The 27,257-nt window shown below is 43.6% G+C and overlaps 1 protein-coding gene across 2 annotated transcripts in view; it reads right to left on the reverse strand.

Annotated features, from left to right (window-relative positions):
- Positions 1-21,858, reverse strand: part of LOC110509842 (MCC regulator of WNT signaling pathway) — a 149,710-nt gene extending 127,852 nt beyond the window's left edge. Inside the window, exons 1-3 of one of the 2 annotated variants that reach the window (XM_036967258.2) lie at positions 20,735-21,858; positions 18,933-19,177; positions 18,064-18,287 (exon numbers count right to left, since the gene is read on the reverse strand). In XM_036967258.2, coding sequence (XP_036823153.1) covers positions 18,064-18,287; positions 18,933-19,177; positions 20,735-20,850 — 585 coding nt within the window. In that variant the 5' untranslated portion in view covers positions 20,851-21,858. The remainder of the gene's footprint in view (positions 1-18,063; positions 18,288-18,932; positions 19,178-20,734) is intronic. The other variant, XM_036967259.2, reaches the window with a different exon arrangement.
- Positions 21,859-27,257: the final 5,399 nt, after the last annotated feature.

Genomic DNA, 27,257 nt, shown 5'->3' on the forward strand with positions numbered 1-27,257 from the left:
GAGTGATGAATTTCGCTTCACCATCTGGCAGTCCGATGGACAAATCTGGGTTTGGCAGATGCCAGGAGAACGCTACCTGCCCCCAATGCATAGTGCCAACTGTAAAGTTTGGTGGAGGAGGAATAATGGACTGGATCTGTTATTCAGTGTTTGGGCTAGGCCCCTTAGTTCCAGTGAAGGGAAATCTTAACGCTACAGCATACAATGACATTCTAGACAATTCTGTGCTTTAACTTTGTGGCAACAGTTTGGGGAGGCCCTTTCCTGTGAGCCTGGCTTAATCGGCCAACATCAGGGCCCGACCTCTCTAATGCTCGTGGCTGAATGGAAGCAAGTCCCCGCAGCAATGTTCCAACATCTAGTGGAAAGGCTTCCCAAACGAGTGGAGGCTGTTATAGCAGCAAAGGGGGCCGACCTCCATATTAATGTCCATGATTTTGGAGTGAGACAAGCAAGTGTTCATATACTTTTGGCCATGTAGTGTATGTTCAACAGAGTGCATTCAGTCTTTTTTCCCCACCTCCCTCTCCTCTTTTCCTCCATGAAGCTCTAGAAATGACACTGTTCCAGAACATTCCCCTCATCTTCTCTGAGGCTGTTCAAGCTATTAAAGTGCACTTCTGACATTGTGGCTCCTTTCGTATCTTAATTTTAGTGTGTAGAGCGCACTAGTAGACCAGTTCATTAGCGGCTCGTTCAGGCCTCATTAAATAAGAACAGATTGGAGCACTTTATTAATATATTGAAGACCAGTGTTTAGAGCAACCAGTAATGCATATTTGACTACTTGGTTCAATGATAGATGATAATCTAACTGAATCTATCTGAATTAGTCTAAATTGACAAGGGGAAAAGGCAGTCACTTAAGGATTTTTTTAATTGGTAGAAAGACCACCTTTCGCCCACTGCTTTGAATGGAAAAAAATAATCAACAGCTCCCCCTAGGGCTGGGCGATATGGCCAAAATCTCATATCCCGATATAGGTCATTTCATGTCACGATAACGATACATATCCCGATATAGCACATTTATTTTCTGTAATAAATAAATAGTTTATATAAAATGACCACATGTAAAAGGCCTACTTCTTATTACATTTTGAATTATACTCAACAAATAAAAGGTACTTACTCATATTTGATTATTTCTCCTTTTATTTAGAACCTTTGTTCAATTAAGCATGTAACAAAAAATAAAATATTAATGAATAAAATCTCAAAAGATAAATAAAAAACACTTCAACTATAGTTGCAAACAAAAAAAATAAAGGAGTGGGGCAAAAAAGTATTTAGTCAGCCACCAATTGTGCAAGTTCTCCCACTTAAAAAGATGAGAGAGGCCTGTAATTTTCATCATAGGTACACTTCAACTATGACGGAAAAAAATTGAAAAAGATCCAGAAAATCACATTGTAGCATTTTTAATGAATTTATATGCAAATTATGATGGAAAATAAGTATTTGGTCACCTACAAACAAGCAAGATTTCTGGCTCTCACAGACCTGTAACAACTTCTTCTTTAAGAGGCTCCTCTGTCCTCCACTCGTTACCTGTATTAATGGCACCTGTTTGAACTTGTTATCAGTATAAAAGACACCTGTCCACAACCTCAAACAGTCACACTCCAAACTCCACCATGGCCAAGACCAAAGAGCTGTCAAAGGACACCAGAAACAAAATTGTAGACCTGCACCAGGCTGGGAAGACTGAATCTGCAGTAGGTAAGCAGCTTGGTTTGAAGAAATCAACTGCGGGAGCAATTATTAGGAAATAGAAAACATACAAGACCACTGATAATCTCCCTCGATCTGGGGCTCCACGCAAGATCTCACCCCGTGGGGTCAAAATGATCACAAGAACGGTGAGCAAAAATCCCAGAACCACACGGGGGGACCTAGTGAATGACCTGCAGAGAGCTGGGACCAAAGTAACAAAGCCTACCATCAGTAACACACTACGCCGCCAGGGACTCAAATCCTGCATTGCCAGACGTGTCCCCCTGCTTAAGCCAGTACATATTCCAGGCCCGTTTGAAGTTTGCTAGAGAACATTTGGATGATCCAGAAGAAGATTGGGAGAATGTCATATGGTCAGATGAAACCAAAATATAACTTTTTGGTAAAAACTCAACTCGTCGTGTTTGGAGGACAAAGAATGCAGAGTTGCATCCAAAGAACACCATACCTACTGTGAAGCATGGGGGTGGAAACATCATGCTTTGGGGCTGTTTTTCTGCAAAGGGACCAGGATGACTGATCCGTGTAAAGGAAAGAATGAATGGGGCCATGTATCGTGAGATTTTGAGTGAAAACCTCCTTCCATCAGCAAGGGCATTGAAGATGAAACGTGGCTGGGTCTTTCAGCATGACAATGATCCCAAACACACCGCCCGGGCAACGAAGGAGTGGCTTCAGCATTTCAAGGTCCTGGAGTGGCCTAGCCAGTCTCCAGATCTCAACCCCATAGAAAATCTTTGGAGGGAGTTGAAAGTCCGTGTTGCCCAGCAACAGCCCCAAAACATCACTGCTCTAGAGGAGATCTGCATGGAGGAATGGGCCAAAATACCAGCAACAGTGTGTGAAAACCTTGTGAAGACTTACAGAAAACGTTTGACCTCTGTCATTGCCAACAAAGGGTATAAAACAAAGTATTGAGATAAACTTTTGTTATTGACCAAATACTTATTTTCCACCATCATTTGCAAATAAATTCATTAAAAATCCTACAATGTGATTTTCTGGACTTTTTTCTCTCATTTTGTCTGTCATAGTTGAAGTGTACCTATGATAAAAATTATAGGCCTCTCATCTTTTTAAGTGGGAGAACTTGCACAATTGGTGGCTGACTAAATACTTTTTTGCCCCACTGTGTGTGTGTGTGTGTGTGTAATATATATATATATATATATATCATTGATTGTTATTTTTCGGGAGGGGGGGGGAGCCTCGCCTGTTTTGCATGTTATTTTTGCATCAATACGTGCCACATCAATTTGCATTTGGTACCTTGGGTTGAGTGTATAGCACCAACTCCTGTAACCCACGGTTCTCACCCGTGTAAATTGGGGCCATGCCGTTACAACTTACATCTGCAAAGACAGCTGTTATCTCCTTCCATCTTCGTGATTATTTACCATATGGTGTGGCGAGGGCAAAAGCCTCTTGCAACGTCTGAGACTGGGGTTTGTTTTGAGCACTCAACTGTACTTTTTGGGTCTCATCCGTAGACTCTCTCCGTAATGTTTCACATGATTCTTGCGTAGGTGGTAAAAGAGGTTAGAGGTTAGTGGTGTTTGAGCCTGTTTGTCGGGACCGGCCTGCAGCATATTTAGCAGAGGACGGTTATATGGTCTGTGTCAGACTTTTCATACCCAAACCAAGTCCATGTGACCAAAGTAGCCCCTCTTTTAGGTATGAGCTCCGTGTCTCTGTGCTCTCTGTCATTTTCACTCTCCTCCATGTTTGTTTGTGTCGCAAATATCCTTCCACACGGCACATGTGGAAGAACGCAAAGCGACGTCCAATTGAAGAAAAACATTGCCGCAAAGAGTGTGATTTGCGACACAACAAAATAAATGACAGCATAATATGAAACGATAGAAAAAACGTCTATCGTCACAAGATATATACACTGCTCAAAAAAATAAAGGGAACAATAAAATAACACATCCTAGATCTGAATGGATGAAATATTCTTATTAAATACTTTTTTCTTTACATAGTTGAATGTGCTGACAACAAAATCACACAAAAATGATCAATGGAAATCAAATGTATCAACCCAGGGAGGTCTGGATTTGGAGTCACACTCAAAGTTAAAGAGGAAAACCACACTACAGGCTGATCCAACTTTGATGTAATGTCCTTAAAACAAGTCAAAATGAGGCTCAGTAGTGTGTGTGGCCTCCACGTGCCTGTATGACCTCCCTACAACGCCTGGGCATGCTCCTGATGAGTTGGCGGATGGTCTCCTGAGGGATCTCCTCCCAGACCTGGACTAAAGCATCCGCCAAATCCTGGACAGTCTGTGGTGCAACGTGGCGTTATTGGATGGAGCGAGACATGATGTCCCAGATGTGCTCAATTGGATTCAGGTCTGGGGAACGGTCGGGCCAGTCCATAGCATCAATGCCTTCCTCTTGCAGGAACTGCTGACACACTCCAGCCACATGAGGTCTAGCATTGTCTTGCATTAGGAGGAACCCAGGGCCAACCGCACCAGCATCTCACAAGGGGTCTGAGGATCTCATCTCGGTACCTAATGGCAGTCAGGCTACCTCTGGCGAGCACATGGAGGGCTGTGCGGCCCCCCAAAGAAATGCCACCCCACACCATGACTAACCCACCGCCAAACCGGTCATGCTGGAGGATGTTGCAGGCAGCAGAACGTTCTCCGCGCCGTCTCCAGACTCTGTCACGTCTGTCACATGTGCTCAGTGTGAACCTGCTTTCATCTGTGAAGAGCACAGGGCGCCAGTGGCGAATTTGCCAATATTGGTGTTCTGTGGCAAATGCCAAACGTCCTGCACGGTGTTGGGCTGTAAGCACAACCCCCACCTGTGGACGTCGGGCCCTCATACCACCCTCATGGAGTCTGTTTCTGACCGTTTGAGCAGACACATGCACATTTGTGGCCTGCTGGAGGTCATTTTGCAGGGCTCTGGCAGTGCTCCTCCTGCTCCTCCTTGCACAAAGGCGGAGGTAGCGGTCCTGCTGCTGGGTTGTTGCCCTCCTACGGCCTCCTCCACGTCTCCTGATGTACTGGCCTGTCTCCTGGTAGCGCCTCCATGCTCTGGACACTACGCTGACAGACACAGCAAACCTTCTTGTCACAGCTCGCATTGATGTGCCATCCTGGATGAGCTGCACTACCTGAGCCACTTGTGTGGGTTGTAGACTCCGTCTCATGCTACCACTAGAGTGAAAGCACAGCCAGCATTCAAAAGTGACCAAAACATCAGCCAGGAAGCATAGGAACTGAGAAGTGGTCTGTGGTTATCACCTGCAGAACCACTCCTTTATTGGGGGTGCCTTGCTAATTGCCTATAATTTCCACCTGTTGTCTATTCCATTTGCACAACAGCATGTGAAATTGATTGTCAATCTGTGTTGCTTCCTAAGTGGACAGTTTGATTTCACAGAAGTGTGATTGACTTGGAGTTACATTGTGTTGTTTAAGTGTTCCCTTTATTTTTTTGAGCAGTGTGTATCGTCATATCGCCCAGCCCTAGCTCCCCCTATTGATATTGGTTGGATTTTTTATATGACATGTGATGTAACAGGAAGCCACAATAAAGGAACGACCAAGGTGCCAAGGAGACCACATAGCAGAGTAGCATACACACACCCACAAAGATGTGGATGGACACAGCAGGAGCATCACAATAATCTAATTTAGATGTGCTCACTCACAGCAGGGGTGTTAGGAAGCACTTGGATGATCCTGACCTTTCAGCTCAGCTACAAATCATGCTGCTCCCCAAGCTGGACACTGCTCATCAGCATGCAAACACACAAAGAACAGAATGAAGAGGGGAAACACACACACGCTGGAATATTCCCTTAATTGGAACTCTCCCTTACTTGCCATGCAAATTAGAAAATGAATCAACAATAATTTAAACTCACAATGCCCTGATCACTGAATTCAAAGTCAATAGTAATACTTCAAAGCAAGGCCGTATAAATACTTAAAACTGTCATCATTTAGCACAAAGCTTCACCACAGCATCAAACAGAAATGCATATTTCATTGCAAATTTTATAAATTCCCAGGCTAATGTCCTCCCATTTATTTCACTAGGGGGTAAAAAAAAGAACTGTGCTGAAACCACTTCCACTTACTTACTTTCTAATTGAGAGACTCAAATAAATGGTATGGAGCATGTAGTCTAGTCCCTCTCCCTCTCTCCCTGCCCAGTGAAAATGAAATGCGAACAATGATATGGAGAATAGACCCCTTCTTTCCTCAAAATGTTCTCTTTTTCCTGAGAAGTTTTCTAGGCAGATAGAAATAATGTGTTCACATAATGACACTTGGCTGTTACTAGTGCAGATCCAACAGGTTAGTAGTGGAAGAAAGCTCACATACCAATCACTACACAACATGGAAATACAATCTCCCAGAACAATGTAAAGCAATATAGTACAGCATGTAGGTAGACAATTTAAAATGTATTTTTTATTTTATTTAACCTTTATTTAACTAGCAAGTCAGTTAAGAACAAATTCTTATTTACAAATGACGGCCTACCCCGGCCAAACCCTAACCCAGACAACGTTGGGCCAATTGTGCGCCGCCCTATGGGACTCCCAATCACGGCCGGTTGTGAAACAGCCTGGAATCTAACCAGGGTCTGTAGTAACGCCTTGAGCACTGAGATGCAGTGCCTTAGACCGCTGCGCCACTCGGGAGCCCCAAAATACAGCTGAGTATGTAATAAAATATGCCCAAACAGAAAGCGATTCTCCAACCAGACTAAAATGAGTCATCCTTGAAGATAGATTGCATGTTACTCATCCAATCTACACAGCAGTGTAAAACAGCCAACAGCCTCTCCCCTCGCCCACATAGATATCCAAGACCCACTGCCTATGCAGTGTTCTCTGGTCTGGTCTCTAGCTGCATCCACTCCAACCTGGCAACCCAGCACTATACTACAGGGCTAACATGACCTAGAGACTTTACCCACAAAAATACCATCCATCATTTTCATCCTCCTGTCCCGTCACCTCTGAAGCTTACCTCATCACTAACACACAGTTCCCACGACAGCTTTCCAACACCCACAGGTTATTCCAAAAGAGCCATTACAACTTCAAACTAGGCCAACACATCACAGCTAACACCTTGTTAGAAACTGACCGAGCTTGGAGGACAGTGTCTGTGCAGTGCAGTGATGCTGGCTGGGCAGATTGGAGAGTCGCTAATGCTTTTCTGGGCACTTTTCCAAGAGGTAGAGAAAAGAGGAGTGGCACTGGGAGAGGGACAGAGTCAGTGACACAGTGAAACCCAACTTGCTTGCGTGTGAAATCAAATCAGCTGCAGGGCAGATAGCAATAAAGCTAGCAGAACTAGCCCACAAGGAGGGCTAGGAGTTGTCGGCAGATAGCGATAAGGCTAGCCTTGCACACAGGGAGGGCTAAGGTTTGAGGGCAGATAGCGATAAGGCTAGCCCAGCACACAGGGGGGGCTATGGGTTTAGGGCTATCCAGAGATAGACACTTATCCAAACAGTGCAGCAGCTGGCCACTATAGAGGAAGGACTGGCTAAGGGCCAGGCAGGTGGTGCCATTCTTTCTCTACCTTTTTTATTTCATTTCACCTTTATTTAACCAGGTAGGCCAGTCGAGAACAAGTTCTCATTTGCAACTGCGACCTAGCCAAGATAAAGCATAGCAATTCTACACAATACAACACAGAGTTACACATGGAATAAACAAAACATACAGTCAATAATACAGTAGAATACATCTTTAAAAAAGTCTATATACAGTGAGTGCAAATGAGGTAAGATAAGTGAGTTAAGTCAATAAATAGGCCATGGTGGCGAAGTAATTATAATATAGCAATTAAACACTGGAATGGTAGATCGGCAGAAGATGAATGTGGAAGTAGAGATGCTGGAGTGCAGAGGAGCAAGATAAATAAATAAATACAGTATGGTGATGAGGAAGGTAGATAGATGGGCTGTTTACAGACGGGCTATGTACAGGTGCAGTGTGGTGAGCTGCTCTGACAGCTGCTGATCTGTGAGCTGCTCTGGCGCTTAAAGCTAGTGAGGGAGATATGAGTATCCAGCTTCAGAGATTTTTGCAGTTTGTTCCAGTCATTGGCAGCAGAGAACTGGAAGGAGAGACGACCAAAGGAGGAATTGGCTTTGGGGGTGACCAGTGAGATATAATTGCTGGAGCGCGTGCTACGGGTGGGTAATGCTATGGTGACCAGTGAGCTGAGATAAGGCGGGGCTTTACCTAGCAGAGACTTGTAGATAACCTGTAGCCAGTGGGTTTGGCGACGAGTATGAAGCGAGGGCCAACCAACGAGAGTGTACAGGTCGCAATGGTGGGTAGTGTATGGGGTTTTGGTGACAAAACGGATGGCACTGTGATAGACTGCATCCAGTTTGTTGAGTAGAGTGTTGGAGGCTATTTTATAGATGACATCACCGAAGTCGAGGATCGGTAGGATGGTCAGTTTTACGAGGGTATGTTTGGAAGCATGAGCGAAGGATACTTTGTTGCGATATAGGAAGCCGATTCTAGATTTAATTTTGGATTGGAGATGCTTAATGCGAGTCTGGTATTTGTAGTTGTTCACGTATTCTAAGTCAGAGCCATCTAGAGTAGTGATGCTGGACGGGCGAGCAGGTGCGGGCAGTGATCGGTTGAATAGCATGCATTTAGTTTTACTTGCGTTTAAGAGCAGTTGGAGTCAACGGAAGGAGAGTGGTATGGCATTGAAGCTCGTCTGGAGGTTAGTTAACACAGTGTCCAAAGAAGGGCCAGAGGTATACAGAATTGTGTCGCCTGAGTAGAGGTGTATCAGAGAATCACCAACAGCAAGAGCGACATCGTTGACAGAGAAGAGAGTCGGCCCGAGGATTTAATTCTGTGCCACCCCCATAGAGACTGCCAGAGGTCCGGACAACAGGCCTCCGAATTGACACACTGATATCTATCAGAGAAGTAGTTGGTGAACCAGGCGAGGCAATCATTTGAAAAACCAAGGCTATCGAGTCTGCCGATGAGGATGTGGTGATTGACAGAGTCGAAAGCCTTGGCCAGGTCGATGAATACAGCTGCACGGTAATGTCTCTTATCGATGGCGGTTATGATGTCGTTTAGGACCTTGAGCGTGGCTGAGGTGCACCCATGACCAGCTCTGAAACCAGATTGCAGAAAGACAGGGTAGGATAGATATAGGTCTGTAGCAGTTTGGGTCTAGAGTGTCACCCCTTTTGAAGAGGGGGATGACCGCGGCAGCTTTCCAATCTTTGGGAATCTCAGACGATACGAAAGAGAGGTTGAACAGGCTAGTAATAGGAGTTGCAACAATATCGGCAGATAATTTTAGAAAGAGAGGGTCCAGATTGTCTAGTCCGGCTGATTTGTATGGGTCCAGATTTTGCAGCTCTTTCAGTACATCAGCTGTCTGGATTTGGGTGAAGGAGAAATGGTGGGGACTTTGGCGGGTTGCTGTGGAGGGTGCTGGGCAGTTGACCGGGGTAGGTGTAGCCAGGTGGAAAGCATGGCCAGCCGTAGAGAAATGCTTATTGAAATTCTCAATTATAGTGGATTTATCTGTGGTGACAGTGTTTCCTAGCTTCAGAGCAGTGGGCAGCTGGGAGGAGGTGCTCTTATTCTCCATGGACTTTACAGTGTCCCAGAACTTTTTGAGTTAGTACTACAGGATGCAAATTTCTGTTTGAAAAAGCTAGCCTTAGCTTTCCTAACTGCCTGTGTATATTTGTTCCTAACTTCCCTGAAAAGCTGCTTATCATGGGGGCTATTCGATGTTAACGCAGAACGCCACAGGATGTTTTTGTGCTGGTCAAGGGCAGACAGGTCTGGAGTGAACCAAGGACTATATCTATTCCTAGTTCTACATTTTTGGAATGGGGCATGCTTGTTTAAGATGGTGAGGAAGGCACCTTTAAAGAATAGCCAGGCATCATCTGACGGGATGAGGTCAATGTCATTCCAGGATACCCCGGCCAGGTCGATTAGAAAGGCCTGCTCGCAGAAGTGTTTTAGGGAGCGTTTGACAGTGATGAGGGGTAATCGTTTGGTCGCAGACCTATTTCGGATGCAGGCAATGAGGCAGTGATCGCTGAGATCTGGATTGAAAACAGCAGAGGTGTATTTGGAGGGCGAGTTAGTTAGGATGACATCTATGAGGGTGCCCGTGTATACGGATTTGGAGTTGTACCTGGTAGGTTTATTGATCATTTGTGTGAGATTGAGGGCATCAAGCTTAGATTGTAGGATGGCCGGGGTGTTAAGCATGTCCCAGTTTAGGTCACCTAGTAGCACGAGCTCAGAAGATAGATGGGGGGCAATCAATTCACATATGGTATCGGGGGCACAGCTGGGGGCAGAGGGAGTCTATATCAAGCGGCAACAGTGAGAGACTTGTTTCTGGAAAGGTGAATTTTTAGAAGTAGAAGCTCGAATTGTTTGGGTACAGACTTGGATAGTAATACAGAACTCTGCAGGCTATCTTTGCAGTAGATTGCAACACCGCCCCCTTTGGCAGTTCTATCTTACCTGCTGAATAACAGTGTCTGATCTATTGAAAAACTCCCACTAAAGCAGGAAGACATAATGCTGCTATAAGACTGACATAACACCTGTCACAACTGGTTGTGACATCCGCAACTGACCACGAGTTAGGCACAAATTGATTCAGCTCTTCCTCAGCTCAGCTGTAAGGTCAAAACAACATCTGCCATTTTGAAAGAAGTGACTGAGAAGGATAGCTTTATTGTACTCCTATCCTGTGGACGTTCCACAACTTAAAGTCTAACTTAATTACTTTTTGTACTTAGGGTAATTGAATGTTTTCCCTTTGACATTTCACAATGATAAATACATTTACCAATCCAGGAAGAGTGGGCCATGTAATTTCTACTCTCTGGCTCATTGAATGCCAGAGGTCAAGTTGAGGCTGACCTCTGGGCTTAATGCCTGGACAAAAGTAATTATTGTCATCAAGTAATGGGTAAATACAATTACTCACATGCAGTGACATACAGCACACAGAGAGATAGATGGCAGAGAGCTTTCCTGTGATCGATGCTAAGATCAGGATTAGTGCCTGCTTAGAAATGGCTGAGGCTTGTGCTTTTTAAAGAGCAATCTAAGGCACATATAAGTCATCCATTACAGCTTTATACCACATAGTGCTGATGGAGACTTAAACAGAGACGCCAGAATAACCAAGCTGCTTCAGACTGATGCATGTGCCATGTATCAGCCTGCCTGTGTCTGGATTCATACTGGGTAGGCGATGTAGAAACTTGAGTGCTCTTTAGGAGGATGGTAAAAATGGGGGAATAGGCTTTGTAAGACCACTAGCCAGGCTAGCTTACAACTCGCAACTCACAAACAGCAAACAAGACATGAACCAAGGCTGGTGTGGAAAATGGATAGCCTGGTGTGTGTGTGTGTGTGTGTGTGTGTGTGTGTGTGTGTGTGTGTTCCCTGAGGCAAGAGAAGAAACAGGAGGCTCGGGATGCACATTCCTGTTCTGGATCATTCCCCTGGTGACTCTGTATCTTCCTCCCCTGCCTACCCCTCTACCTATTCCTCTCCCCGTCTTCCTTCCCCTCCTCCATTAACATGTGGCAAGACCGCTCGGCTGTGTCTACATCCTCTCAGCATGACTGCTCCTCCTCCCCTCATCCTCCAAGCCCTTCTCTTCCTCTGGTAAAAACACTGTTCCCTCCGTAAGCTAATTTTGTCAAAATACAAGTCCTCCTCCCTACACTCATCAAACACTGCATAGTTAACTAACATACAGTACCAGTCAAAAGTTTGGACACACCAACTCATTCAAGGGTTTTTCCTTATTTTTACTATATTCTACATTTTAGATTAATAGTGAAGACATCCAAACTATGCAATAACACATATGGAATCATGTAGTAACTCTAAGCCACCCTTTGCCTTGATAAACAGCTCTGCACACTCTTGGCATTCTCTCAACCAGCTTTACCTGGAACGCTTTTCCAACAGTCTTGAAGGAGTTCCCACATATGCTGAGCACTTGTTGGCGGCTTTTCCTTCACTCTGTGGTCCAACTCATCCCAAACCATCTCAATTGGGTTGCGGTCAGGTGATTGTGGAGGCCAGGTCATCTGATGCAGCACTCAATCACTCTCATTCTTGATCAAATAGCCCTTACACATCCTGGAGATGTGTTGGGTTATTGGCCTGCTGAAAAACAAATGATAGTTGGACTAAGCGTAAACCAGATCGGATGGCATATCACTGTAGAATGCTGTGGTAGACATGCTGGTAAATTGTGCCTTCAATTCTAAATAAATCACTGACAGTGTCACCAGCAAATCAACCCCACACCATCACACCTCCTCCCCCATGCTTCATGGTGGGAACCACACATGCAGAGATCATCCACTCACCTACTCCGCGTCTCACAAAGACACGTTGGTTGGAACCAAAAATCTCAAATTTGGACTCAGACCAAAGGACAGATTTCCACCCGTCTAACAGCCATTGCTCATGTTTCTTGGCCTAAGCAAGTCTCTTCTTCTTATTGGTGTCCTTTAGTAGTGGTTTCTTTGCAGCAATTCAACCACGAAGGCCTGAGTCATGCAGCCTCCTCTGAACAGTTGATGTTGAGATGTGTATGTTACTTGAACTCTGTGAAGCATTTAATTGGGTTGCAATTTCTGAGGCTGGTAACTCTAATGAACTTATCCTCTGCAGCAGAGGTAACTCTGGGTCTTCCATTCCAGTGGTAGTCCTCATGAGAGCCAGTTTCACCATAGGGCTTGATGGTTTTTCCACTGCACTTGAACAAACTTTCAAAGTTATTGACATTTTCTTGATTGACTGACCTTCATGCCTTAAAGTAATGATGGACTGTCATTTCCTCTTTGCTTATTTGAGCTGTTCTTGCCGTAATATGGACTTGGTCTTTTACCAAATAGGGCTATCTTCTGTATACCACCCCTACCTTGTCACAACACAACCGACTGGCCAAAAACGCATTAAGAAGGAAATTAATTCCACATATTAACTTTTAACAAGGCACACCTGTTAATTGAAATGCATTCGAGGTGACTACCTCATGAAGCTAGTTGAGAGAATGCCAAGAGTGTGCAAAGCTGTCATCAAGACAAAGGGTGGCTATTTTTTTTCATGTTGTTTATCTGTAATTTTTGTAATGACTTGGTGCTGCCTATTTTTGCCAGGACGCTCTTGAAATTTTTATTTTAAATCTCAATGAGCCCTTCCTGGTTAAATAAAGGTTAAATAAAATAAAATAAAAATGGAAGAATATCAAATATATGATTTATGTTATTTCATACAAGCTTTTGACTGGTACTGTATATTAATTTGTCTTTATGCTGTCTTGGATGTCTAGAAACTGTCCATTAGTAGCTGTATATTAATCTATTAGGATTACTTTGCTCTATTTTGGGGCTTGGCTGAGGCCCTGGTGTCATATCATAGGAGGATTTCATACTGAGACACCAGATGGAGACCAGTAGTGAGAAAGATACAGCAAGCTCGGCACTTCCGCTATGGACAAAACCTTACCATTCACACCAGTGGGAGTATTACACATGTATGATCCTTAAAGAGAAACTGCCATATAGAGGCTGTTTAAACAGGTCTATATAATGTACAGTGCCTTGCAAAAGTATTCATCCCCCTTGGCGTTTTTCCTATTTTGTTGCATTACAACCGGTAATTTAAATATACTTTTATTTGGATTTCATGTCATGGACATATACACAAAATAGTCCAAATTGGTGAAGTGAAAAAAATTACTTTAAGAAAATTACAAACTGAAAAGTGTTGCATGCATATGTGGTGGGTTGTCTCAGTTGAGCACATCTTTTGCTATGAAGCCCCTAAATAAGATCTGGTGCAACCAAATTATCTTCAGAAGTCACATAATTAGCTAAATAAAGTCCACCTGTGTGCAATCTAAGTCTCACATGATATACAACAAAATAGGAAAAATGCAGAGGGGGGTGAATACTTTCGCCTGGGTCTGTAAGTGGCATGTAATTTAGATCAGACAAAAGTGTCTTGCAAAACACTATTGTAAAGAGAGATCTGACTATGGATAGCCTATTTCAGCCTGTATGGTTGCAACCTGGTGGCTTTAGCTTACCATACATCAGGTTGTAAAGTACTAGAGCATGCTGCACATGTATGGAATTAATAAATGACAGTGGCCTTCTCATGAATGGGAGGTTATATACTGCCAGTATACAGTATTCAAGGAGGATGGGATTTAATGTAATGGTGGGGAACAAGTGTGTGTGTGTGTATGGGCGGACAGCATTACAGAGAAAGGCATCTCTTTTACACTCCTGTGTCAGTGATTGTGGCGTTAATATTGAATCACGTATTAAAGCATTACCCACTATGAGATTGAAACCCCAAGCCATCTCAGGTAGCAACCACTGTTTTCAAGAAACCGTTAAATAGACAACGTTTTTCTCACTTTGCAATAATCAAGGTTCACAACCATTTGACTCAAGCAATCTTGATTTTCAAGGCCAATCTAAGGTTGCATGAAGATAGAGTGAACTACTTGAGAGTTTCGAAATCGACAATGGACTAGCATAAAAGTTGCTGAATGCAGTGGGCCTGCTGGTCTGAGTGATTGGTGGGTCAACGGTTAATGAGCCCAATAATGAGATGGCATTAAACTGTGTGTGTGTTTGTGTGTGTGAGGCATGAATCATTGGGTGTGATCAGCAAGTGTATCCCAGCAGCGCTGATGAGATGGTACTTAACTGTGTGTGCGCATCCATGTGAGCATGTCATGTGTGTGTTACAGGCATGAATCATGCCTGCAATCCCAGGGAACATGTATGTTAGGGATGATTAGATTGTGTATGAGAGAGAGAGAGAGAGAGAGAGAGAGAGAGAGAATGAGGGAGAGAGGAGGCATGCGTCCCAACACTAACGAGATGGGCCTGTGTGTGCTGGGCTTAGCATATTGGCCAGGTTTTCAATCTAGAGTACCCTCACAGCCACCCTTTATACAATCAGGAGGGGTGATGAAAAGAGCTTGGCTAAAAGGCAACACTTGAGTGCTCCAGTACATATGTACTTCCTCAAAAAAGGGAGAGGATTATCAAGATGTGCTCAACTGAGACAACCCACCACAGTAAAGTATTTACCGAAGGGCTAGAAAATATATTACAAGGCCACACGGTGAACTCAAGAATGGTGTAGTGTGGGATTTCTTTGTTTAACCTATGAGGCAGCGAGGCCCGAAAGAAGCTCAGCCCTCAGGCTAAAGACAACTGGAACGAGTAATCGTGAATCAAATCAGGGCCCTCTCCCAATATTTAGGCCTACAAATTCTCCTTTCCTTCCTCCCTTGCAGTTATCACAGAGACACAGATGTGGTTGGAATAATAGCAAAATAAGTAAAACTGTCACAAGGGTTGGATTGATGACAGCAACAGGTGTTTTCACTTATCCAAACCCCAACAGACTACCACAAGGAAATAAATGAGGGTGCAAGTACTCAAACAGGGTCTGAGACTCTTCAGAAAGAGAGTCCTCTTTTCGGGGTCAAAGTGCACAGAGCTGTCCAAATAAAAAAGGGGGTTGAAAAGTTTAGGTTTCAGCTCAATGCGGTCAGAAATTCCCATTGACAGTGATATACCATCCTCATTGTTTAATCTGTTTACGTCCGTCCGCTGCATGTGTTCAATGATTACATTGACAGTGTTAATCTGCCTTTACAGCCCTTGTTGGATGCTGGCTGCAGCCAACAAGGTAACAATATTCCCTTAATCCCCCCTAACTAGCCAATAAAATACCAGGTAATGAATAGGAGTGTGAATTAACTAATAACTGCAATAGAAAGCAATCTGCAAACCCATGAATTAAGTTTCTTCTCAGGGAGATAATGACGTACACATTATTTCCCCCTAAACACAATGTTTGCTAAGTGTAGAGGGAGACGAAGTTGGGTAATGTGTGTTGGGTGAGGGGGCATGGGATTCTATTCAACCAGGGAAGGCAATGTATTCTCTGCTATACAGGACGCTGACTGATGCACATAAACATTCACTCACTCTCACGCACACCACGCATGCACATGCACACACACGCACTTCTATTTACACAGGAGAATATGAAGGATTCACTCTGGACTCATCAGCTGATGTATAAAACCATCTCTTAATATTAATAAATGGCCTTCAATGACAGAATATAATACAAGGCCTCCACATACTAACAAGTCACATGGTCTATGTGAGTACATGAAGGAAGTTAAAACTTATCCTAAATCACACGTTTGGACCTTTTACATGTCAGCCTTTCATAAACATGTAGAAAAAAGGACCAACCCTGGCATGAAAATCAAATAATTGGCTACATAGCATCCACTCTGTACGTTCTCCCTATTCTGAAAACATCCAAAAACATGACACGAACACGTCCATAAAGTCCCAGGTCGACCTACAGACAACCGAAGCATTGATAGTTACACATCCTCCCTGTGTCAGCAACCAGATGTTCCATTAGGGCTGTAATCGAAACGGCTGTATATAGCAGTGCCGGCAGGACAAGCCCGTAAAGGGGGGCTACTAATTGCGTGTGGGGGGGGGTGACTAGTGACTACACTTTCTCACTCAGACACAAACATCTCTGTCACTGACAACTGATAACGTTCAACCTCCCATTCTCTCCGGTGCCTGTGCTAATCTACACAGAGACGGTGTCATGATGTTAATCTCAGTAATAAACCACTAAATGATTTATGTGGGTCCAAAAAGGCGCCCAGCCCTGAAAGCTGATATAGGAAGGGGACATGGCAGCTCATGAGACTGCCCCATATGATTCATAATAAATATGGATGCATTAATGAAGGGGTGTGATGGTGTGAGAACTGCTCAGGGAAGGTGATGGAGATTATGCTGATACCCTTATGATGATACTCCTCAAAGCTAAGGAGAGCCCCGATGTCACGACTTCCGCCGAAGTTGGTCCCTCTCCTTGTTCGGGCGGCGTTCGGCGGTCGACGTCACCAGTCTTCTAGCCATACCCGCTCCACCTTTAATTTTTCCATTTGTTTTGTCTTGTTTTCCACACACCTTGTTTACATCTCCTCATGGTTACTATGTGTATTTAGCCCTCTGTTCCCTCCATGTCTGTATTGGGTATTGTTTATTGTCTAGGTTGGCACGCTTCCAGCTGGGTTGCGCCGGGTTTTATTTGTACCCGTGATTTGTGGCAGTCGGTACTTTATACTTGAGTGTTGTACTTTGTGCTGCCTCACTTGTTCTTTGGGCATTTGTTTTTGTGACGTGGTTGCATTCTGTTCTTACTATTACCTCAGTAAAGTGCTTCTTTGTTCACTCATCTCTGCTCTCCTGCACCTGACTTCCATGCACCAGCTACACCCACCGCAGGACACCCGATCAACACTTAGGGAGAGTTGGAATCCTTACCCGGACCAAGCAGAAAATGTATTGCGATACACCACTGTGTTTCTATAGTCAAAAGAGTTCTGTGGGTTTGACAAGTTATCTTGCTGAAGAGTAAAGACACAGGGATGGTGTCACAGTTAGAGATGTGATTTCAACTTAATCCATTCAGGAAGTAAACTTAAATTAAATTAACTTCTGGAATTGAGAAATCCTCATTATAGATTAATGGCTACTTGCCCAGTCTTATACACAGCTCTAGAATTACCCTCTCCTAATCATAAACAGGGGGTAGGTACCATGATGTCAAGCCATACAGGCCAGGCCGGTGGCTACTATAAACAGGAGAGTAGAATGTGAGAAAATTGCGTTAACATAAGCAGCACTGACCTCTAGAGCATTACCAGGCTTACTACACCTACCCTCTACTCCCTTCCCAGAAGGAGATTATATATATTTTCAATGGTTCAACTTTCACACAGCATGACAACACTTCTCAGGGTTCTGTGTGTTACATACTACACAGAGTATGAGGGTTGGAGGTGCCATGACACCTTACATAAACACTGTTGTCTGTTCTAGAATTCCAATTTCTTCATATCACCATTGATTACACACTCATTCCTTCATCATTGGCCGTAATAAAAATCTCATAACTCAGAGGCTAAGTAGTCAGCTGATACTCCCTGATCTTACCATTATGTCCTATATCAGTGTTTACCAAATGGTGGGTTGCACTGGCAGCCAATTTGTACTGGGCCGGAGAATGGCTTGTGACTAGAAACAACTAGGCCTAATTTGCTCATTGGGTGGCTCACAAGAAAATTCTAAAGGAAACATACCAGGAATCAATACAATGCAATATTACCACCAGCACTACCAGCGTCACCAGAGGCATACTCACTGTGTTGGCCAGCTCCAGGTAATTTCCCCCCAGGGGGCTACAGCGGGCGCTGGTCTGGGAAAGGAGCATATGAAGGGCAGCCTGCTGTTCTAGGACAGTCCCAGGCGGTTGGAGGATGGCTGGCTGCTGCTGGGTCTGTGTTTGCTGAGGCTGGATGTCTGGACTCTGGAGGTCCCTGGCCCCAGAGTCGTACTCCCAGCTCTCTCTGGCCCCTGACAGGGCCCCTAGGGGACACATGTTATAAATCAAAACTAAACAGATAGTAACTCATAAATAATAAGCACTGTGAAGGGTTTACACTCCCAACCAGATCTGATTCAAGAGAACCTCGGGCTACATATTTTTCTGCATGCCTGCATGCTTCCCTGTGCAAGTAGATTTACATGTTTTGTTCTCTGTGGATTACTTTTGAAGTGGTTTCATGCACATGTAAAGTGGGTCGAGTTAGGCTGATTGAATAAGTCACTATAAATGGCCCATGTTCGTGAATGGACTAGAGGGTAAACATTCCTGGTCATTATGCTCTCATTTCATTACATAATAATGAGCACTCGCGGATATTCCAGGAACAATTAAAACAAAGGTGACTGAAGGTGTTGGCTAGCAACAATGATAAAAACCCTAGCCTCAGTCATGCAGGTTATGTTGTGGTTGTTAGAGGTTTGGTGTCAGTTGTTTATGGTTAATGACTGTGGTATAAGAGTAAGTGGTAGTTTGTGGTTAGTTGTTGGATGTTAGGTTTAGTTGTTTGGTGTTGCCTGTTCTTAGTTGGTTTTATGCTTGTAGGCAGCTGTGATTAGTTGCCGTCTCTTGTTCAACAATACCGTTTACAATTGTGCCTAATCGTGATTGGCTATCTCCAAACTCACCCAGGCTGTTCTCGCTGCTGGTTGGCCAAGAGGCGATGTGTTCCCTGAGCTTCCTAGTTTCAGAGTCCTGGGAGCGTTGGGAGAGCTCGCCCTCTTCCTTGCGGATCTCGTTGACGAGCTGCATGCGGCAGCGGGTGAAGTCCTCGAAGGAAATCTTGCCTCGCTCATCCGCTCCCAGCTGGCCCATGATCTCTGCCACAGACTCCTCCATGTTAAGCTGTCTGCACACCATCAGCAGGTCATTCCTAACAGGAGAGAGGGAGATGGAAAAAGAAAGGGAGAGAAGGACATAAGATAGAGAAGGAAAGAAAGGCAGAGGGAAAAGGAGAGAGAGAGCGAGGAAGAGAATGGTTTTCAATTGTCTGAAGAGTGGTGTACAAGTTGCAGCACTAACCTGAATTTCTGGAACATTAACCAGGGCACCAGCCTGAGAAATGTGCTTCACTTCTCAAAGAAGTGAAAAGTGATATTAGGAAAGGTTTAGAGGGGGTAAATAGGTTTCTTAGATGAAGTTGAAAAGCACACAATTCGTGTCAGGCAAAATATATTCCCCTAGAAGGGGGATTTGATCCCTGTATGGCCTTCAAGCTGTAGTTATTTAGCACAATGGATATCTTATTCATCAGTTTCATGTCTAAGGGTTTGTATGCATGGTTCAAGTTGTCACCTTTAATGCCTTACAGCATTTCCATTTTATACAGTGCATTCTAGGCCACAAATAGTATCTCAAGTGGCTAAGCAAACCATGGGTTTCTCTGTAAAAACAGATGTGTTTGAGTTGAGTCAAAAGTGCCAATACTCTTAAGCTCTCGCTCCTCTCCTGCATGTTTTACTTTTCCTCACTGCTCACTCTGCTTCTGTATAGCCTTCAGCAGGCCTACTTTATTTACTAACAAGAACAATCAACACATCAGAGTTCATAAACATCTTAGAATTAGAGACCACCACTGTGATTATAAAACTCATATCGCTGTGTAAACTGTAACTTAATAACTTACTGCCACCATAACTCACACACACAAGACTATGTTAGGACAGGAATAGGTATAGATTCTTATCCCGATTTATGGGCAAATGTTCAATTTCAGTTCCCTGTGCTCAGGAGTCTTCTCTGTGATCTTGGCTGGCTCATGCCATCTTGATGCGTCTTTGGGCGCTGCATCAAAACCAGTTGCTGTGATCGGCGTTGGAGGGTTGGTGTTTATTTACACTATGTAGGCTAAGGCCTCGTCAATAAACATGGGGCCGCGGGAAAGCAGTAATGAACAGCATTAGTGCATAAGCTATTAGAACATGAGCATCGATACATTTTCTTGTAACAAGCTACAAACTGGATGGTAATTATTATGATATTGTTGGTCACATAATAAGAAGTACAGTATGTTATTAGTCAACAGTTTATTATATTCTAGAGCTAGTCAGTGGTCTGGGGGTCTAGTTTCATTTAGTTAGATCACTGTTGCAACATTTCCATCGTCAAACGGAAATTTGAGTAGCTAGCGAACTTTCAAAACCTCAAGCCAACGCCATGGCATGCAGATGTTTTGTAGGTTGCCTTTGCCAGTTGTCGAGCCTGAGCATATTTCGAATACCGATGTATGGTTTCGAAGCAGTCAAACCCAAATCTGATAAATTATTCGCTACTGAACTCACCGGAAAATGAAATTAGTTTATTACAAAACTAAAGCAAAGAATCGCAGCTAAATCAATTGTAATATTTTCAGCTCGTAGCTAACGTTAGATGTATGGACAATATGTAACATTGAATTCTAAATCCACCTTGTAGTTAATAAATAGCATACCTGTTGATGTATCCATCACCGTCGCCGTCGCAAGTCAGAAACAACCGCCTCATCCTCTCCTCTTCGCCGGTGCTAGATGTGTCACTACTACCGCTACTCACACTCACAGCCGCCATGAGCTTCCCTCAATAAATACTATAACTTGGCTACTACCGCTTCTAGTATCCAATCTCAACAAAGTAACTGCTCCTTCATCACACTTCCCGTAAGTGTGGGCTAATAGCCGGCACTGGGTTGAATAGAATCAAATGTAAACTTGGGTTTAGGTCATTTCTGCGAAAAGAAGGGTGCAGCGTGTGCAGTAAAAGTCAAGCTCGACATCTGTTGGGGGTCAGCGAGGGCGTTAAAATGCTTTTGGGTAAACTGTTGGTGAGGCGGAGTGGGTTGGTCTTTCGGCAGTCTAGCAGAGCATTGCAATGTTCTTTGTCGGATATTGCCCTGTGCAGCATTAAAATTATGCACAATGATTGCACATTTGATAGTCAAATTACCAAAACTATTGATAACTATTTATAATTTAAACGAGGACTGTCAATAAAGTTACCACATGTATGTTGTTGCAAAGTAACAAAGCATTTCATTGATGAAACATGAATACCTGAAGTAATATAGGCCTAGCTAGGTAATAGACCAGTATGTAATGGCTGTGAGCTATTTACAGAATACATTTGCCTAATGATCCATGTGGATCAAGGCTTGGTCTCCAGCCGCATTTGGAACTGCCGATCTGCAGTCAAGAATGCCAAGTTCATCTCAGCCGATGCTGCCCTTCAGTCCCGAGACATTTTGGCCCAGATGGAGACATGGATCAACCAAGAGAACACTGCTACTCCAGCTGCTCTCTCTTCATCTGACTACGTGTTATCTCATAGTCCAATAGCATCTGGTCATCACGGAGGTGGCACAGGTCCACTCTTTTCTCCCTCACTCACCTGTCCATCTCCTCATTTGAAATCCATACTGTCATTTGTCCACTCAAGATTAACATTGTTTTCATCTATCTCCCACTGGGTGCCCTTAGAGTTTCTCAACGAGCTTGACAACTTGATATACTAATTTCCTGATGATGGTTCACTGCTCTTCGTACTGGGCAACTTCAACCTCCCAACATTTCTTTCTACCTCTTTCTCTCCCCTCCTTGACTCTTTTGGCCTCAGCATTTTCCAGTCCCCTCCCACTCACAAGGCAGGCATTACGCTTGACCGCATCTTTACTAGAGGCTGTTCACCTACTAATCTCAGTGCAACCTCCCTCCAGGTCTCTGATCACTACTTTGTTTACTTTTCTGTCTCTCTCTCCTCCAACCCTACCCACTCAGCCCCTACCCAGATGGTCATGCGCCGTATCAATCTTCGCTCTCCCACTCCTTTCTCCTCTTCTATCCTATCTCCCTTCTGCTAAATCCTTCTCCCTCCTGTCTCCTGGTTCTGCCTCTTCAACCCTACTCGCCTCCCTTACCACATCCTATGATTCGCACTGTCCCCTTTCCTCCCGGCCGGCTCGGACCTCCCCCTCCTTCTCCATGGCTGAGTGACTCATGGTGAGCTTACGGAACAGGGCTGCAAGCAGCTAAGCGAAAATGGAAGAAAGGTCCTCCAGAAGTTATCATCCTTTCACTCCCTCCTCTCTACCTTCTCTACCTACGTATCTGCTGCTAAAGCCACTTTTTTGTATAATTAGATTTCAATTTTTTGCTTCTTTTTTGTAAAAAAAAAACATACAAACTAACATTTACTTACAGTTCCACAAACATTATGTAAGGGATCTCGTCCTCCTCTTCTGAGGAGGAGAAGGATCGGAGGACCAAAACGCAGCGTGGGAAGAGTCCATAATGTTTATTTTAAAACATAAACAGAACACTATGAAATACAAAACAATAAATGTGAAATGAAAGAAACAGTCCCGTGTGGTGACAAACACTGACACGGAAGACAAACACCCACAACCCAAACGTGAAACTCAGGCTACCCAAGTATGATTCTCAATCAGGGACAACAATTGACAGCTGCCTCTGATTGAGAACGATACTAGGCCGAACTCAAAAACCAACATAGAAAAACAAACATAGCCTGCCCACACAACTCACGTCCTGACCATACTGAAACAAAGATAAAATAACAGAACTAAGGTCAGAACGTGACACATTAATGACATCACACTTGCTCAGACCCCATGTTCCCACCGTATCCACAGCCAATGTTGTTTCCAATACCTGTAAGACTCTACCCTATTTGACTTCAAATTGTGTTATGTTTCTGTCTGTAGACATGTTTTTTTATATATTCACTACCATTCGAAAGTTTGGGGTCACTTAGAAATGTCCTTATTTTTTAAAGAAAAGCTATTTTTTTGTCCATTAAAATATAATCAAATAGATCAGAAATACAGTGTAAACATTGTTAATGTTGTAAATGACTATTGTAGCTGGAAACGGCTGATTTTTTATGGAATATCTACATAGGCATACAGAGGCCCATTATCCGTAACCAATCACTCCTGTGTTCCAATGGCACGTTGTGTTAGCTAATCCAAGTTTATCATTTTAAAAGGCTAATTGATCATTAGAAAACTATTTTGCAATTATGTTAGCACAGCTGAAAACTGTTGTCCTGATTAAAGAACCAATAAAACTGGCCTTCTTTAGACTAGTTGAGTATCTGGACCATCAGTATTTGTAGGTTCGATTATAGGCTCAAAATGGCCAGAAACAAAGACTTTCTTCTGAAACTCGTCAGCCTATTCTTGTTCTGAGAAATTAAGGCTATTCCATGTGAGAAATTGCCAAGAAACTGAAGATCTCGTACGACGCTGTGTGCTACTCCCTTCACAGAATAGCGCAAACTGGTTCTAACCAGAATAGAAAGAGAAGTGGGAGGCCCCGATGCACAACTGCGCAAGAGGACAAGTACATTAGAGTGTCTAGTTTGAGAAACAGACGCCTCACAAGTCTTCAACTGGCAGCTTCATTAAATAGTACCCGCAAAACACCAGTCTCAACGTCAACAGTGAAGAGGCGACTCCGGGATGCTGGCCTTCATATAGATGAGATGGTAGATAGTGTGGTCTACAGCTTATCATGAGGTATTTTACCTCAGGTGAGCAATACCTTGATACTTCTTTAATATTAGACATTGCACAAGAGCTCGTATTACCAGACGTAGCTGCTCTGTCCTGCCAATGCATGGAGAAGCCAGACAGCTTTATATTATATGTGTCGTCGTTTAGCCACGGTTCGGTGAAACATAAGATATTACAGTTTTTAATGTCCCGTTGGTAGGATAGTCTTAATAGTAGATCGTCCAGTTTGTTTTCCAATGATTGCATATTGGCCAATAATACTGAGGCTAGTGATGGTTTACCTACTCGTCTGAAAATTCTTACAAGACACCCCACCCTCCTCACCCTTTTTCTCTGTCTTTTCTTCACGCAGATGACTGGGATTTGGGCCTTGTCTCGACAAAGCAGTAAATCCTTCGCATCGGACTCATTGAAGAAAAATATTTTTTCCAGTTCGAGGTGAGTAATCTCTGTTCTGATGTCCAGAATCTCTTTTCGGTCATAAGATACATTATGTACAAAATGAGTTACAAGCAATGCAAAAAAACGAACAAAATAGCACAGTTGGTTAGGAGCACGTGAAACGACAGCCATCCCCTCTGGCGCCATTATCACTCATCACATGGTCTCTGCGATCATTGCTATGCGATTGACACTCAAATAATGGCTGAACCTTGGCCGTGACCCCACTCTCTGAGGGTGTCTCAGGGGGAGTGGGATATGCAAAAAATGAATTTTATAACATGTATAATACATACTTGTACATGTGGGAAATATGACAAATGTAAGCACCCACCTACAGTAATTATGAAAAACTTTACTGAATGTTCTACTCGTACTTGCAGTAATTTAGTGGTTGCTGGGGAGCTAGAACTAAAGCGGTCTACAAATTGTTATGTTCCAGCCCCCGACCATTCGCTCAAGGAAAAATCGTTCCATGCTGAATCTAGTTGATGATCCCAGACCTTTATGGTATTAGTTGAAAAGGCGTACGATATGATGTGGAAGGAGGGGGTTGCTAATCAAGCTTAATCTTTTGGAGGTAGGAGGAAGAATGTACAATTGGATAAAATACTTCCTGTTTGGAAGATCTATCCAGGTGAGGGTGGGGATGTCTCTGTCAGGCAGTTACTTGGTGGATAACAGTACACCGCAGGGGTGTGTGATTAGTCCTCTTTTGTTCTCAATCATGATCAATGATGTTTACTCTCAGGTATGGACGGATATTGGTAGGTCTTTATTTGCAGATGATGGGGCCTAATTGAAGAGGCAAAGAAATGTACCATACAAAGTCAGGAAGGTACATGAAACGGTTGAGGTAGAGCGGTGGGCATTGAAGTGGGGATTCAGGTTTTCTGTAGAGAACTCAGTGTTTTTTAGGTGGGAGATGAGATATGCCTGAGGTTGTATGGGAGACATTTGGAGAGGGTGGGGTCCTTCAGGTTTCTTGGGGTATACTTTGATACTAAGCTGACATGGGCAGAACACACGTATAGAGAGGTGGGAAAATGTAAAAAAGTTCTAAATGTGAAGCTCTCTGACAGGGACAGAGTGGGGGCTGGGCGTTCCTCACTGAGGACCACGTATGTTGCTTTGATCCAATCTGTAATAGACTATGGAAGTATAGTGTGTGGTTCGGCAGCCAGGATATCACTGGAAAGGCTTGATGTCATATAGGCACAAGGTAGCAGAATATGTAGTGGGGCCTCTAGTGTCAGCTCTACAGGTGGAGATGTGGGAGATGCTATTACATATAAGAAGGCAAAAGCTGACAATGAACTAGTGGGTTAACTTACAGGGGCATGGGGTGTTTGAACCCCACAAAAGGGTTACTACAGGCATGTTGGGAACATGAACATGGACAGAATAAAAGTTTTAGATGGGTGGGTGAGGCAGATGAGATTGTATGGCATGGACTTTAGCCCCACGGTACCTATCCCTGTGAGTCCACCATGGCTACTCCCACCTCCAGTAGTTGATTTACAAGTGTTAGAGAGAGTACAGAAAGACAGGGAAGGGGTTGATCCATCCAAGTTATTTAAAAGACAACTGGATACAATATATATGGATTTTATACCTATATATACAGATGGATCAAAAAATCCAAGGACAGGTCGGACTGGGTCAGCCTTTGTTGTACAGTAAAGTTGGGTCGCAGTAAGGAAATGTATTACAGACCACCTGGCTGTATATATAGCAGAGCTGATGGCTGTACTGTTGGCCTTTCAGTGGGTGGAGGAAGTTCCAAAAAGAGTAAAGTAAACCTGTCCCAGACCTTCTGTTTTCAACTCTCTAGAGACAGCAGGAGCGGCTATGATCGGCTATGAAAAGCCAACTGATATTTACTCCTGAGGTGCTGACCTGTTGCACCCTTGACAACCACTGGGATTATTATTATTTGACCCTGCTGGTCATCTATGAACATTTGAACATCTTGGCCATGTTCTTTTATAATCTCCACCCGGCACAGCCAGAAGAGGACTGGCCAGCCTTCATAGCCTGGTTCCTCTCTAGGTTTCTTTCTAGGTTCTGGCCTTTCTAGGGAGTTTTTCCTAGCCACCGCGCTTCTACACCTGTATTGCTTGCTGTTTGGGGTTTTAGGCTGGGTTTCTGTACAGCACTTTGAGATATCAGCTGATGTAAGAAGGGCTTTATAAATTAATTTTATTTGATTTAAAGTTAGAGTATATGCTCTGACTCGTGCTATGTTGATGAGTCTGCAAGCATTTAGCTACAGTATGAGGTACTCCAAATTCCTGCCCACAGAGAAAGTGGAGCATGTGCTAATACAGTGTGGACAGTATGATGGGGAAAGAGATACAGAGATCCAGTATGAGGGAGAAGGGACACAGGAATTGAGTTTAAAGAGCATAGTAAGTAGAACATCGTTAGATACAGTCAAAAAATTGTGTTATATTTTTTAAGAGAAAAGGGGCTGACAGGTGGGATTTAGTCCTTCCCTGTCTCTGACATACACTCCAGTACAGTAGGTGGTGGTAATGCCCCATAACATTGGATGCCAACCGCCGATAAACCCCACAGAAGAAGAAGCGTCAAGGAAGCAAACATTAAAACCTAGCAGTCAAACACAGAAATGGTTCCAATAATTTTTCCATAGGATATTTTAGAACCACTTCAAATTAAGTATGTGTTTGGTGTAGGCTTACCTTGGCGTTTTGATAACCGTTTAATTATTTATCGGACAAGTTGAGTTTTACCAATATACTCGCTTCTATTTACTGTGAAATGCTAATTAGCAGAGAACCTCATGCAAGACTACGAATTCCTTCAGAAATCTCCTGTACGTCATCTCTAGCCGACACTGTCAGCTAACGTTCACCAGCGAGATCACATAACTTCTGTGTCCTAATCCATGTGGAATCCATGTGCTGTATTTTAATGAATTGAATAAAGTGTTGAAATTAATTGAATAAAGTGTTGAACTTCTTCTGTCCCCTTTCTCTCT

This window comes from Oncorhynchus mykiss, chromosome 29 (assembly GCF_057628025.1).
Source record: "Oncorhynchus mykiss isolate SJ-2025 chromosome 29, ASM5762802v1, whole genome shotgun sequence".
In the NCBI taxonomy this organism is placed as follows: domain Eukaryota; kingdom Metazoa; phylum Chordata; class Actinopteri; order Salmoniformes; family Salmonidae; genus Oncorhynchus; species Oncorhynchus mykiss.